Source organism: Myotis yumanensis, unplaced genomic scaffold (genome assembly GCF_028538775.1).
Source record: "Myotis yumanensis isolate MYYU_CA2020_CCGP unplaced genomic scaffold, mMyoYum1.0.hap1 SCAF_20, whole genome shotgun sequence".
NCBI lineage: Eukaryota > Metazoa > Chordata > Mammalia > Chiroptera > Vespertilionidae > Myotis > Myotis yumanensis.
This window is the reverse complement of record NW_027223771.1, coordinates 11,213,223-11,228,980: the sequence shown is the minus strand read 5'-3', so window position 1 is coordinate 11,228,980 and position 15,758 is coordinate 11,213,223. Positions and strand designations below refer to the sequence as shown.

Genomic DNA, 15,758 nt, shown 5'->3' with positions numbered 1-15,758 from the left:
TAGGAAAGGCGGGTCCAGCAGCCGGCAAATCAGACGTGGCGGTTGGTGTGAGGTTCCCTTTACTGGGAATCAGCGGGCAAAGCTATGATGGCTTCCCAGAGGCCCGGTTCCGTGGGCGCGGGTGGGTGCGGCTCGGGTGAGCTCGGGTGGGCTCGGGTGAACTCGGGTGGGTTCGGGTGAACTCGGGTGAGCTCGGGTGGGCTCGGGTGAACTCGGGTGAGCTCGGGTGGGTTCGGGTGAACTCGGGTGAGCTCGGGTGGGTTCGGGTGAACTCGGGTGGGCTCGGGTGAACTCGGGTGGGCTCGGGTGAACTCGGGTGGGTTCGGGTGAACTCGGGTGGATTCGGGTGGGCTCGGGTGAGCTCGGGTGGGTTCGGGTGAACTCGGGTGGGCTCGGGTGAACTCGGGTGAGCTCGGGTGGGCTCGGGTGGGATCGGGTGAAATCGGGTGGGTTCGGGTGAACTCAGGTGGGCTCGGGTGGGTTCGGGTGAACTCGGGTGGATTCGGGTGGGCTGGGTGAGCTCGGGTGGGTGCGGGTGGGCGCGAGTGAACTCGGGTGGGCGCGGGTGGGTGCGGGTGGGCTCAGGTGAGCTCGGGTGAACTCGGGTGAACTCGGGTGGGCTCGGGTGGGGCTCAGGTGAGCGCAGGTGCACCCAGCTCTGCGGAAGCTGCTGCACCCCCCCCCCCCCCGTGGCCCCATGCTCACCCATCAGCCCTCACCTCACGCTGCCGTCCCTCAAACTCGGGGAGCTCTGGGCTCCCCCAAACCTACCTGGCAATACCCAGTGCCTCCCATCGCGCGTCAGGCCTGAAGGCGAACCAGCCTCAGCCACGTGTCCCTACGAGGCTGTCCCGGCGGGCGGAGGGCCGAGTGCCCGCGGGGCCGGCCGCCTCCTGCTCCGGGCAGCGCGTGGGGCCACCGACCAGGGGCCACCGAGCAGGGGCCACTCACCAGGGGACCAGGGGCCACGTGCTCCGGGCTCGGGCTCGGGCTGGGCGGCGGGTCGCTGTCGCCCTTGAAGTATTTCCGGGGCGGGGGCTTGGGCTTGGAGGCCGTGGGCTTCCGCACGAAGATCTCCAGCGACTTCTTCGTCCGCAGGGGCGGGTGGGGCTCCCGGGCCTCGGGCAGGGGCGGGCTCTCCTGGGGGGACCCCCGGGGGCTGTCGGCGCGGCCCCCCAGGTCCCAGGGCGTCGGGGCCCCGCGGCGGGGGCTGCCCCCGGGGGACCCCGACATGCAGCTGCTGTCGCTGCTGGAGCGCACCATGGGCTTCGGGGTGCGGCGCTGGGGGGGCGCCGAGCTCTTGCCGGGCTCCCGCTCTGCCGAGGGCCTCCCGTGCCAGCTGCTCTCCAGCCGCTTGGCGCCTACGTGGGGGGCAGAGAGGCCGAGCTGAGCAAGCTGGCAGCCGGGCACCGCCAGCACCCCTGCAGGGCCAGCACCCCGCCCTGCACCCAGCACCCCGCCCTGCACCCAGCACCCCCACCCACAGCCAGCACCCCGCCCACCCGCAGCCATCACTCCTGCAGGGCCAGCACCCCGCCCACCCACAGCCAGCACCCCTGCGCTGCCAGCACCCTGTCCAAGGGCCAGCACCCCGCCCTGAGACCAGCACCCTGCCCTCCCGCAGCCAGCACCCCTGCGCGGCCAGCACCCCGCCCTGCACCCAGTACCCCCACCCACAGCTAGCACCCCGTCCCTTGGCCAGCACCCTGTCCAAGAGCCAGCACCACGCCCTGAGACCAGCACCCTGCCCCCAGTGGCTATCAGCCCTCCCCCAGCGGCCAGCACCCCACCCCCCATGGCCAGCACCCCTCCCCCAACGGCCAGCATCCTGCCTGTGGCTGGTGTGGCTCAGTGGATAGAGTGTTGGCCTATGGACTGAAGGGTCCTGGGTTCGATTCCCGGTTGGGGCACATGCCTGGGTTGTGGGCTTGATCCCCAGTGGGGGAGCGTGCAGGAGGCAGCGGATCCATGAGTCTCTCTCATCATTGAGGTCTCTCCTCCCTCTCTCTCTGTCTCTCTCTCTCTCTCTCCCTTCCTCTCTGAAATCAATAAAAACATATTAAAAATAAATAAATAAACAAAAGTCCCAACTCCCTTACCTTCCAGGCTCCACTGGGGCCGCTCCTTGCCGAACCGGAGGCCCTCGGCAGCCTGGGCCACGGCAGCTTTGAGCTGCTGCTCCGAGACCTAAGGAAATGCCAGGCACTCGCTGAAACAAACCGCAGGGGCCCGCGCCAAGCTCCCGGCCAGTCCCGGCTCCCCCCCCCCCACCTCCCCCCCGGGCCGGGGTTCCGCTCTTTCCTGCCTCCCATGTTGCAGATCACTGGGAGCTGGTGAGTCCCCTCCCCGCTGCTCCTGGGTGGCATGGCTCCCAGGCACCTTCCAGGCAAAGTCCACACCTACCATAGCGGGGCCTGCCAGCTCTGCGTCCCCGCCCACCGCCAACTCCAGGCCACGCGACACCTCCCAGCTGATTGAGGTTTCTCTCGTCCATTCTCACCATCGCACCCGAGAGCACGAACTCTCGGAGCCAAACACCTTGGGCTCCAGGCCCGCTGCACCTACTTCTATCGCCCTCCCCTCAACTCCTGCTGAAGAATGACAGCAGTGGCCCTGGCCGGTGTGGCTCAATGGGTAGAGCCTCGGCCTGTGGACTGAAGGGTCCCAGGGTTGATTCCCCGTTAAGGGCACATGCCCAGGTTGCGAACTGGGTCCCCAGTATGGGGCGTGCAGGGGGCAGCAGATCCATGATTCCCTCTCATCATTGATGCTTCTATCTCTCCCTCCCTCCCGTCCTCTCAGAAATCAACAAAAATATATTTTAAAATTTTTCATTGTGAGTACACAGCACTATTTTTTAACATAAATTTAGAATGCTTTATTTTTTTAAGATATATTTTTATTGATTTCAGAGAGGAAGGGAGAGGGAGAGGGAGAGAGATAGGAGCATCTATGATGAGAGAGAAGCATGGATCAGCTGCCTCCTGCACGCCCCACACTGGGGATGGAGCCCACAACCGGGCATGTGCCCTGACCTCCTGGTTGATAGGTCAATGCTCAACGCTCAACCACTGAGCATGCCACCTGGGCTCAACCTTATTCTTTAAATTTGCTTCAAGTCTTTGTTTGGGGAGACTTATCTGAGACTTGTCTCTGGTCTCCTATTTCGCTGACAGATAAACAGTATTTCCCTTACTTCACAGAGAATTTCTTTTATCAAACATCCAAAGAACTCACACCATCCTTCTCAAGCTATTCCAAAAAATTCAAGAGAAAGGAAGACTTCCAAGCTCATTTTATGAGGCCAGCATTATCCTGATTCCACAACCAGATAAAGACACGACAAAGAATTACCGGCCCATCTCCCTGATAGAACATAGATACTAAAATCCTCAACAAAATATTAGCAACCTGGATCCAGCAATACATGACAAAGATTATTCCTGGGACACAAGGGTGGTTCGACATCTGCAGATCAATGAATGTGTCCATTAATGATGCATATAAACAAAATAAAGAACGAAAGTCACATGACCATATCAATCGATGCAGAATAAACATGAGACAAAGCACAACACCCATTTTTGATAACAACTCTCAGCAAAGGGACTAGAGGGAACACAACATAAGAAAGGCCATATATGACAAACCCACAGCCAACATCTTACTCAATGCGCAAAAACCAAAACCATTTCCCCTAAGAACAGGAACAAGACAGGATGTCCGCTTTCACCACTCTTGTTCACAATAGTACTGGATGTCTTAGCAACAATGATGAGACAAGAAAAAATTAACTTATCCAAATAGGAAAGGAGAAAGTAAAACTGTCATTATTCGCTGATGGCATGACACTGTAGGTAGAGAACCCTAAAGACTCCACCAAAACCCTACTAGAACCGATCAATGAATTCAGTAAAGTAGCAGGCTAGAAAATAAACCCACAGAAGTCAGTTGCATTTTTACTCACCAATAATCAACTATCAGAAAGGGGAACTAAGAAAACAATTCCATTTACAATCACACACACACACACACACACACACACACAAAACACACCTCGGAATAAATTGAACCGAGGATGTCAAAGACCTGTGCTTGGAAAATTATAAGACCCTGAAGAAGAAACCCAGAAAGATACAACCAAGTGGAAGCATATACCGTGTTCATGGATGGAAGTGTATACCATGTTCATGGATGGAAGTGTATACCATGGTCATGGATGGGAAGAATTAACATCATTAAAACGTCCATACGACCCAAAGCAATCTATAGATTCAACATAATTCCTATCAAGATACCAATGGCACACTTCCCAGAACTAGAACAAATATTCCAAAAATTTACATGGAACCCCAAAAGACCCCCAAATAGCTACAGCGATCTTGAGAAAGAAGAACAAAGTTGGAGGGATCATGCTGCTTGATATCAGACTATACTACAAGGTTATAGTAATCAAAACAGGCTGGTACTGGCATAAAAAAAGACATATAGATCAATGGACCAGAATAAACGCACGCCTTTAGGTTAATTAACATTTAACACAGGAGGCAAGAACATACAGTGGGGTAGAGACAGCCTATTTAACCAAGGGTATTGGGAAAATTAGGTATGTGCCAAAAAACGAGACAAGACCACCTTCATACACCACATAAAAGAATGAATTCAAAATGGATTAAAGACTTCAATGTAAGACTCAAAACCATAAAAATCCTAAGGAAACAGAGGCAGTAAAATCTCAGACATCTCTCATAGCAATATTTTTTCTCGTCTATCTGTCTCCTCAGGCAAGAGAAACCAAAGAAAAAAATAAACAAATCAGACGACATCAAACTAAAAAGGTTTTGCACAGCCAAGGTAACCATCAAGACAACCTACTGAGTGGGAAAATGTATTCACCAACAACACATCCAATCAGGGGTTAATATCCCAAATGCATAAAGAACATATAGCCCTGGCCAGTGTGGCTCAGTGAATAGAGCGTCGGCCTGTGGACTGAAGGGTCCCAGGTTCGATTCCCGGTCAAGGGCACAGGCCCGGATTGCGGGCTCCATCCCCAGTGGGGGGCGTGCAGGAGGCAGCCGACCCATGACTCTCTCTCATCATTGATGTTTCTATCTCTCTCTCCCTCTTCCTTCCTCTCTGACATCAATAAAAATATATTTTAAAAATAAAATAAAAAGAACGTATAAAACTCAAGACCAAAAAGGCGGACAACCCAGTTGAAAAATGGGCCGAGGACCTGACTCGATGCTTCTCCAAAGAGATGCACAGGCGGCCAAGGGTCACATGAAAAGACGCTCAACATCACTGATCGTCCGAGAGATGCAAATTAAAGCCCCAGCGAGGGACCCCCCCCCACCTGTCAGAATGGCTCCCACCAACAAATCAATAAGTGCCAAGTGCTGGCGAGGATGCGGAGAAAAGGGGTGCCTGTGTACAGCTGGTGGGGACACAGATGGGTGCGGCCACTGCGGCAAAGTGTGGAGTTCCGTGGCACCCCGGCCTCGGGGACAGAACGCTCTCTCTCATCCTGTATCAGGGCCTGGTCAGTGGTTTCCTTCCCCGGGGCCTGTCCGTCAGCATCAGGAGCCGCCCTGATGCCATCTGTCTCCCCCCCAAGGCCACCTGCCCCCCATGCCACCTGCCCCTGTGTCTAGAGCGGGTGGGTGAGCCTCGCTGTGGACTTGGTCCCGTTCTAAGAACCGAGGCGGAAACCCAGCAGTTCTCGCTCCGATTTTAGCGCCAACCGAGTGAGCCATGGACAAGTGAGGCGCCCCGCGTGGGGGCTTACCTGCGGGTCGGGGTGTCGGCTGACAAGGATGGGGACCGGCCCGGGCTCGCAGTGGCTCAGGACCGCGTACACGTCGTTGAGCGTCATGCAGCTCACGGGGGCCTCGTTGATCTCCACGATCTCATCGCCACACCTGAGGGGCACCAGCGGGGCCCCAGGGAAGACAGCATGGAGTTAACGCCAAAAATCAAAAGGACAACGGCCTTAGGGCCCGGCGATGCCACTTCTGGGGATACATCCGAAGAGTCCCGAAACACGGATTCGAAAGAATGTACGCAGCCCCGTGTTCATTGCAGCATTATTTACAACTAGAGGCTCGGTGCACGAAATCCGTGGACCTCAGCCTAGAATGGGAGAGGGCGCACCGGTGGGGTCCCTCGGCCTCTAACCCCTCCCCTGCTATTGCCACGATTCTGCGCCTCTAACCACCTCTCTGCTATTGCCACGCACCTGCCCGCAAACCCTCCCACCAGCCCGAGGGACCCCTTTTGTTCCAGCCCCGAGCGAGCGGGGGACCTACCGGAGCCGGCCGTCCAGGTGCGCCACGGACCCCGGGGACAGCGTGTGCACGAAGACGCCCGACAGGCACTGCAGGTAGGGGACGCTGCACAACCCGATGCCCAGGCCCACGCCGGCCTCTGCGGGCACACGGGGGGAGGGTGACGGGTCTCCTGGGAGCAAGTGAGCCCCTCGGGTGCCCGCACCCCACCTCCTGGCGCTGGGCCCTGACCCTCCTGTTTGGGGGACATCCCCTGGGTGGGCACTGCTCCAGGGTCAGAGACAGTGGCCCTGGCAGGAGGGTGCTGAGGGCAAGTGGGAAAGACAGAGAGGGAGGGGGAGGGAGGGGGGAGAGGAGGGAGGGACGAAGGAGGAAGGAGGGGGAGGGAGGGAAAGGGAGAGGGGGGAGAGGGAAGGGGAGGGATGGAGAAGGAAGGGGGTGGAGCAGAAGGGAGAGGGGGAGGGAGGGAGGGAGGGAGGGAGGGAGGGAGGGAGAAGGGAAGGAGGAGAAGGGAGGGAGGGAGGGGCTGCTGTTTGCTCTGTCCCTGAGCTCTGGCCAGGCCTCAGCACACGGACTTGGGGGGCCTGTCCCGGGACCTGTGGGCATACAGAGTCTTGGCCCATCTGCTCAGCAGGATCCGCCCTGATGGGGGACCCACTCGACGCTCGGGGAGTCTGGGGTAACCTGGGTGGGGGCCCGGGCAGGAGGGAGGGGACAGCCCTGGGGGGCGGGGGGTGGGCGGGGGGAGGTACCTTTCTGCAGCGAGACCTCCACCAGGACCCTGTAGCTGGGCCGGGCGGTGCTGGTGCCAGTGCCGGCGGGAGCCTCCGGGGCCTCCAAGAGGAAGGCGCTGCCGGCCCGGGGGGCGCAGGTGCTGGAGCTCAGGGAGCGGCCCAGCGGGGGCGACAGGCGGCCACCCAGGGCGGGGGGGCGCGGGCAGGCGGGTGCGCACGGTGAGGCTGAGCAGCCCCTTCTTGGCGAGCTGCAGGGAGAGGGCGCAGGCGTCCAGGGCCGGCTGCGGGCGAGGGCGCGGGTGTGCGCGCGCGCGCGTGTGTGTGTGTGTGTGTGTGTGTGTGTGTGTGCTTGTGAACCTATGCAGGACATATCTGTCTGTATGCACACAGGTAGCACGTGTTACACGTAGGACACAGGTGTGGCACATACAAAGATGAGAGTCTGGAGCTATTAAACTAGATGGAGACTCAAAAATATCTTTAGGCCCGGCCTGCGTGGCTCAGTGGTGGAGCATCGACTTAGGAACCAGGAGGTCACGGGTTCAATTCCGGTCAAGGGCACATGCCCAAGGTGCGGGCCTGGTGCCCAGTGTGGGGCGTGCAGGAGGCAGCCCATCCATGATCCTCTCATCATGGATGTTTCTCTGTCCCTCTCCCTTCCTCTCTGACATCAATAAAAATATAATTAAAAAAAAATACCTTCAGCCCTGACCGGTGTGGCTCAGTGGATAGAGCGTCGGCCTGCGGACTGAAGGGTCCCGGGTTCGATTCCGGCCAAGGGCATGTACCTTGGTTGCAGGCACATCCCCAGTAGTGGGTGTGCAGGAGGCAGCTGATCGATGTTTCTAACTCTCTCTCCCTCTCCCTTCCTCTCTGTAAAAAATCAATAAAATATATTTTTAAAAATAGACCTTCAGCCCAGCCTGTGTGGCTCAGTGGTTGAGCGCTGACCCATGAACCAAGAGGTCACAGTTTGATTCCCAGTCAAGGGCACATGCCTGGCTTGTGGGCTTCATCCCCAGTGCGGGGTGGGGGGGGGGGGGGGGAGAGGGGGCGTGCAGGAGGCAGTCTCTCTCTCATGGATGTTTCTATCTCTATCTCTCTCCCTTCCTCTCTGTCTCTCAAATCAATAAAAACAGCCCGAACCGTTTTTGACTCAGCCGATAGAGCAGTGATGGCGCGCGAACTCATTTTTTGGGTTGATTTTTCTTTGTTAAATGGCATTTAAATATATAAAATAAATATCAAAACTATACGTCTTTGTTTTACGATGGTTGCAAAGATCAAAACATTTCTATATATGACACAGCACCAGAGTTAAGTTAGGGTTTTTCAAAATGCTGACACGCCGCGCTCAAAAGGTTCGCCGTCACTGGGATAGAGCGTCGGCCTGCGGACTCAAGGGTCCCGGGTTCAATTCCGGTCAAGGGCATGTACCTTGGTTGCGGGCACATCCCCAGTAGGGGGTGTACAGGAGGCAGCTGATCGATGTTTCTAACTCTCTATTCCTCTGCCTTCCTCTCTGTAAAAAATCAATAAAATATATTTTTTTAAAAAATCATTAAACACGGTTTTAAAAATGCCTTCGGTACCTGCCTGAAAAACCTGAAGCAGATTTGTCACTACGTCAACACCAACACAGAATGTGTAACCCACCAGCCAGGCTGCAGTGGCTGAAATCTCCCCGACCCAGGCCCCCTTCCCCTGGCACCTGAGCCCCATGGCCGCCCCTGGGGCCTGGGTAGGAATGCGGGTGGGAATGTGGGTGTGAATGTGGGTGTGAATGTGGGTGTGAATGTGGGTGGAAATGTGGGTGTGAATGCGGGTGGGAATGTGGGTGTGAATGCGGGTGTGAATGCAGGTGGGAATGCAGGTGGGAATGTGGGTGTGAATGTGTTTGGGAATGCGGGTGGGAATGTGGGTGTGAATGTGGGTGTGAATGCAGGTGGGAATGTGGGTGTGAATGCGTTTGGGAATGCGGGTGGGAATGTGGGTGTGAATGCGGGTGGGAATGTGGGTGTGAATGCGGGTGGGAATGCGGGTGGGAATGTGGGTGGGAATGTGGGTGTGAATGCAGGTGGTAATGTGGGTGGGAATGTGGGTGGGAATGCGGGTGGGAATGTGGGTGTGAATGCGGGTGGGAATGTGGGTGGGAATGTGGGTGTGAATGCAGGTGGGAATGCGGGTGTGAATGCGTTTGGGAATGCGGGTGGGAATGTGGGTGTGAATGCGGGTGGGAATGTGGGTGTGAATGCGGGTGGGAATGTGGGTGGGAATGTGGGTGTGAATGCAGGTGGGAATGTGGGTGTGAATGCGTTTGGGAATGCGGGTGGGAATGTGGGTGTGAATGCGGGTGGGAATGTGGGTGTGAATGCGGGTGGGAATGCGGGTGGGAATGTGGGTGGGAATGTGGGTGTGAATGCAGGTGGGAATGTGGGTGGGAATGTGGGTGGGAATGCGGGTGGGAATGTGGGTGTGAATGCGGGTGGGAATGTGGGTGGGAATGTGGGTGTGAATGCGGGTGGGAATGCGGGTGGGAATGTGGGTGGGAATGCGGGTGGGAATGTGGGTGTGAATGCGGGTGGGAATGTGGGTGGGAATGTGGGTGTGAATGTGGGTGTGAATGTGGGTGTGAATGCGAGTGTGAATGCGGGTGGGAATGTGGGTGGGAATGCAGATGTGAATGCAGGTGGGAATGTGGGTGTGAATGTGAGTGTGAATGTGGGTGTGAATCTGGGTGGCAATGCGGGTGTGAATGCGGGTGTGAATGTGGGTGTGAATGCATGTGGGAATGTGGGTGTGAATGCTGGTGGGAATGCAGGTGGGAATGCAGGTGGGAATGCGGGTGGGAATGCAGATGTGAATGCGGGTGTGAATGTGGGTGTGAATCTGGGTGGCAATGCGGGTGTGAATGCGGGTGTGAATGTGGGTGTGAATGCAGGTGTGAATGTGGGTGTGAATGCAGGTGGGAATGCGGGTGGGAATGCAGATGTGAATGCGGGTGGGAATGCGGGTGTGAGTGCGGGTGGGAATGCGGGTGGGAATGCGGGTGTGAGTGCGGGTGTGAATGTGGGTGTGAGTGCGGCTGTGAGTGCGGGTGTGAATGCGGTTGTGAATGCGGGTGTGAGCGAGGCCGGTGATGCTGAGTTCAGTCCCCCTGCCTGAGGCCCGTGCCCTGGGAACAGCCGCTCACCTTGAACTTCTGCAAAGCATCCTGGTGAGTCAGCCCGGCCATGGACTCGCCGTTGAGCTCCAGAATCTCGTCGCCTGTGGGGCCGGGAGAGATGGGGGCTGGCAGAGGGCCGCCCAGCCAGGGACCCTGAGACCGGGCCCTGCCCAGCGTTCACACCAAAACACCCTGAAGACATTCTCCTGCGGTATCTGCCCCCCAGGATGCTGTGGGGGGCAGCGTGACAAGACCCCTGGCACCTCTGGTCTTCCGGGGGGGGCGGGCTGTTCACCGGGCACATGTGGCCTAGCCTGGTCCCTGTCCACCTCCCATCCACCTCCTAGGCCAGGGGTGGGCAACCCCTGGCACACGTGCCAAACACTGCACACCAGTAACCTTTGCAGGCCCGCGAAACCCTCTCTTATAATCTTCCATTTACAATTGTTTCTTAATATCGACTTTTTTTATTTTTCAGATAAATTCAGTGTAGGTGCATCTTAGATAAATAAATAATTTTACATAACATGTAGACATAAGAAAGTAAATGTATTTTTCATCATCGACATAGACTGTGTTTTTGTCGCTCGAGTGAATTTTATTATTTCTTCAAGGTTCTTCACATACATACACCTTAAGAGATATCCAGTAGGCGTAACATGTTCTCAAAAGTTAGGGTTGGCGCCCAGAAGAATTTTGAGCCAGAGATTTTGCTGGTTTGGGCACGCACGCACAAAAAGGTTGCCCACCCCTGTCCTAGGCGCTTCTATGGCCTCTCTAGCCTAGCCTGTCCTTGTCCCGCTGTCCCAGCGCCAATAAACGTTCCCTCATAGTCACCGCATAGGACTCGTCGGTGAAATCTTTCCTGCACGAAGTCCAGGGCTCACACACTCCCAGCCGACCCCAGACAGACCTGCCAGGGTCCCGCCCAGAGCTATCCCTGTGGTTAAGAGGGAGGGGCAGGGACAGCAAAGGGAAGGGAGGCCCGTGGGTGCCAGGAACAGAGAGGGACCTCGGAAGAAGGCAGCGTGAGAATGCGGGGGACTCGCTCGGTCTCTGGCCCGGCTGGACGGAGTGTGCAGACCCCGGCGCCCCAGGCCTGGGGTCCAGGCAGGCACACTCCGCAGACCCAGCACCTGCTTGGCTGGGGCTCCTGAGAAGGGCTGGGAACGTACCTTCCTGTAGCCGGCCGTCGGCCGCTGCCGCTCCCCCCTCGAAGATGGTTTTGACGTAGATGCCGATGGGACCGTAAATGCTGTCTTTGCCCCCCACGATGCTGAAGCCCAGGCCCTGGGGGAAGAGTGGCCATCAGAGGGTCCTGGGGTCCAGCTCACTGGGCAGACCCAGTGAAGGAAGAGATGGCAGGGGTGAGGGAGGAGCTCAGGGGAGAGATGGCAGGGGTGAGGGAGGAGCTCAGGGAGGGAAGAGACGGCTGTGGGGTCCCAGGTTCGATTCTGGTCTAGAGCATGCCGTCTCTCCCCTCCCTGAGCTCCTCCCTCACCCCTGCCATCTCTCCCCTGAGCTCCTCCCTCACCCCTGCCACCTCTTCCCTCCCTGAGCTCCAAGCCTCCCTCACCCCTGCCGTCTCTCCCCTCCCTGAGCCCATCCCTCACCCCTGCCGTCTCTCCCCTCCCTGAGCTCCCAGCCACCCTCACCCCTGCCGTCTCTCCCCTCCCTGAGCTCCAAACCACCCTCACCCCTGCCATCTCTCCCCTCCCTGAGCTCCCAGCCACCCTCACCCCTGCCGTCTCTCCCCTCCCTGAGCTCCAAGCCACCCTCACCCCTGCCGTCTCTCCCCTCCCTGAGCTCCCGGGACCCAGAAGGAAGGAGGGACGGTGAGAGAGCCTGGGATGTCTGGCCCCGCCCCCTGCCAGGATGGCCCTCCCTGTGTCATCCTCCCCGGGACACACAGCTGCTCAGAGCCTGGTGTCTCCCGGAAGCTCCCTGGCCAGGTCCCCTCACCTTGGCCTGGCCCTTCATCAGCACGACGCTGGAGATGACGGACGCCTGGGCGCCCCCCGAGGGCGGGGCCAGCTGCGCTGTGCTCAGCGACCGCGTGGGCCTGCCTGTGCCCTGCAGGGAGGACCGGGTGGGGAGCTGAGGCCACGGACAAGGACACACACCCCGCGGGGAGGGGAGGGGCCCAGCGAGGAGAGGACCCTGTCTCACGGAGCCGCCTCCCTGCAGACCAGCCCCAGGCGCACAGTAGGGCCATCCAGGCGACCGGGCCTGGAACCGGCTCAGCCACACTGACCAGGACGTGAGTCCTTTAACCAACGTCTCGAGCTGGAGAGCCAGCTGCCAGGGGGACCCTCCACAGAATTGGCGGCAATTAACTGAGCCCCCTCTTTGCACCAGGCCAGGGGGTGGACAGGGGCAGGGGCCGAGATTGAATGTGGACAGCAAGCATGTCAAACTCGCGGCCCGCGGGCCACATGTGGCCCACAACGAATATTTTTGCAGCCCAGCTGATATAATGGTATGTAAGAAACTTAATTTTTACACTATCTTGTTATACATAATCTATAATAATAAAAGGGTAATATGCTAATTAGACTAGACGTCTCCCGGATGTCATTCCGGACGTCCTTCCTGACGAAGCTGGGCCCGGGGTGCCTGCCGGCGGCAGGAGGAAGGAAGCCTGGATCCCAGGTGCCAGAGGGAAGGCAGTGCCGGCAGCCAGGGGAAGGAAGGCCTACTCTTGCATGAATTTTCGTGCATCCAGCTCTAGCTATTACTAACGAGCTACAACGTTCGCTAATGACTGGTGACTGTCATCGTGTTGCATTCACGTCCCTTATGCGCCTCACGCACAGGCGCACAGTCTCTCCCCACTGATACTGGCAGCGAATGTTCTAGCAGCCGATGGCCACGTCCCTAGTCTGGGACGACAGGAAATACCTCGCTTCCAGAGAACGAGAGAAATGGGTTTACCTGCGTGACGCTTATTCATTTGTGCAGTTACTCAGGGTCTGGTGAGTCAATGCTCAAGAAAAAATATTAGTTTTTATTAAAACATTCTATTTCTTTATGTGAACGATGACTCATTTATCTCAGCCCTTTGCACTCAGCACGTCTCCATCGAAACAAACCTGCGTTTCTAAGAAAACGGAAGCTTTTGTTCATTTTGCGACCATATCCATGTAAACCTTGGTCATCTGGCCCGTGTCAGCCTCTGAGTGTGACACGCTTGGTGTAGAACCGTGGTCGGCAAACCGCGGCTCGCGAGCCACATGCGGCTCTTTGTCCCCTTGAGTGTGGCTCTTCCACAAAATACCACGTACAGTGCGATTGAAACTTCGTGGCCCATGCGCAGAAGTCGGTATTTTGTGGAAGAGCCACACCCAAGGGACCAAAGAGCCGCATGTGGCTCGCGAGCCGCGGTTTGCCGACCACTGGTGAAGAACGTAGGTTCGAGGAGGTGGACAGGCCTGAGCCACGTGCACAGGAGCCCGAGCACCTGCCTCCCACACTCGGGCACCGGCAGCTGCCGGGCGAGGGCCCCGGGCGTGGGGGCCACAGGGACTCGGGGCCCACAGACTGCCGTGGCCCTGGCCCTGGCCGCGGCCACCTGGTGACCTGGGGTACGGGCAGGCCCTCCGTGCCTCGGTTTCCCCGCCTGTGGGATCCTCTGCCCTTGGGAAGCCATCGTGTCAAGCCCCAGGCCCCCCGGGCTACCCACTTGCAATCAGAAAACGTGGTCAGCCCTGACCGGTGTGGCTCAGTGGTTAGAGCGTCGGCCTGTGGACTGAAGGGTCCCGGGTTCGATTCCTGTCAAGGGCATGTACCTGGGTTGTGGGCACATCCCCAGTTGGGGGGTGTGCAGGAGACAGCTGATGGGTGTTTCTCTCTCATCGATGTTTCTAACTCTCTATCCCTCTCCCTTCCTCTCTGTAAAAAATCAATAAAATATATTTAAAAAAAGAAAAGGTGGTCATTCAAGGAAGCACCTGCCAACCATCGGGGACAAACACTCCTTCCCCCCCCGCCCCCCCCCCCCCCGGCGCCCCGGCTGGGGGAGCTCCCAGGGCTGGGGGACAGGACGATGGCAGAGGGGGGGCACCCCGAGACCCGCCAGGGAGCCCTGATGCCTGTGGTGCCAGGCCCTGGGGGGGTCAGGAGCTCCCAGTGGGAAGGAGGCCGCTGAAGGTGGGGTGTCCAGAGGGAGGTGCACTCGTGGCCACCAGGGGGCGCTGCGTGACCTCCAGCTGCAGCGGGAGCCCTGGTGAGCTGGGGCTTAGGGAACGGGATGGAGGGCAGCTGCGGGGACCTGGGGAGACACTGGCTTCCGGTCAGCGGGGCGTCCCCTCTGCAGCTGACGCCCACCCCCAGCGGAGGACGTGGCGGGGAGCCGCCCGGGGTTAGGTCAGATGCTGGCCGCTTAGGTCGCAGGATGTCTGAGCTCAGCCTTTAAGAATTAGAGACAACGCTCTGGCCGGTGTTGCTCAGTGGGTAGAGCGTCGGACTGCGGACCGAAGGGTCCCGGGTTCGATTTCGGTCAAGGGCACATGCCTGGGTTGCAGGCTCGATCCCCAGTGTGGGGCGTGCAGGAGGCAGCCAATCCATGGTTCTCTCTCATCATGGATGTTTCTGTCTCTCTCCCTCTCCCTCCTTCTCTGAAATCAATAAAATAATAAAGAGTCCTAGCTGATTCGGCTCAATGGATAGAGCATCGGACTGTGAACTGAAGGGTCCTGGGTTCGATTCCTGGTCAGGGGCACATGCCCGGGTGGCGGGCTCGATCCCCAGTGGGGGGCGTGCAGGAGGCAGCTGATCCATGGTTCTCTCTCCTCATGGATGTTTCTATCTCTCTCTCCCTATCCCTTCCTCTCTGAAATAAAAATATTTTTTAGATTAATTTATTTTCAAAATATATTTTTATTGATTTCAGAGAGGAAGGGAGAGGGAGAGAGAGACATCCATGATGAGAGAGAATCATGGATCGGCTGCCTCCTGATCGAGCCTGCAACTTGGGCCTGTGCCCTTGGCCGGAATCGAACTTGGGACCCTTCAGTCCACTGGCCGGCGCTCTATCCATTGAACCACACCGGCCAGAGCTGAAATAAAAAAATATATTTTTAAAAGAATTAGAGGCGAAGTGGGTGACGTCATGGCTCAGGGTTAAGGTAAAGCCGGGCTGTGAGCCCCGAGGAGCCAGGTCCAGGCCCCGCTGTCCGGCAGCCGTGTGACCTGCCCAGGCCCGACCCTCGCCCACCCCCAGGGTCACTGAGCCGGCGGCACAGGGTCCACACGGCCTGGTTCGGGGCGGCCAGGTCCCTGGCCCCCGGGGCGGGTGACCGTCCTGGTGTGGCCTGCGCCCCGGTGGCCAGGCCCGCCGGCGGCCACCCCGAGTCCTCCTCGGCCCCCGCGTGGGCCCCGTCCCCCCTCCCGGCCCGCAGCCTCACCCCGGCCCTGCCCACGGGGCCGTCCAGCTGCTGGGACAGCGCCTTCCGGCCGCCGCAGAGCGAGAAGGGCAGCCGGTCGCGGGGGTCCGTGGAGACGGCCGTGGTCCCGGCCCCCGGGAGCTCCGTGTCCGCCGCGCAGTAGGGGTTGACACCTGGGCAGGGA

General features: G+C 58.3%; 1 protein-coding gene across 1 annotated transcript in view; it reads right to left on the bottom strand.

The window, feature by feature from the left end:
* The window catches only part of IL16 (interleukin 16), a 53,407-nt gene that overhangs the window by 10,011 nt on the left and 27,638 nt on the right, over positions 1 to 15,758 (bottom strand). The window contains 10 exon segments of the mRNA XM_070400347.1: positions 952 to 1,361; positions 2,100 to 2,187; positions 5,792 to 5,924; positions 6,312 to 6,429; positions 7,043 to 7,220; positions 7,222 to 7,272; positions 10,218 to 10,291; positions 11,366 to 11,480; positions 12,153 to 12,263; positions 15,596 to 15,747. Coding sequence (XP_070256448.1) covers positions 952 to 1,361; positions 2,100 to 2,187; positions 5,792 to 5,924; positions 6,312 to 6,429; positions 7,043 to 7,220; positions 7,222 to 7,272; positions 10,218 to 10,291; positions 11,366 to 11,480; positions 12,153 to 12,263; positions 15,596 to 15,747 — 1,430 coding nt within the window.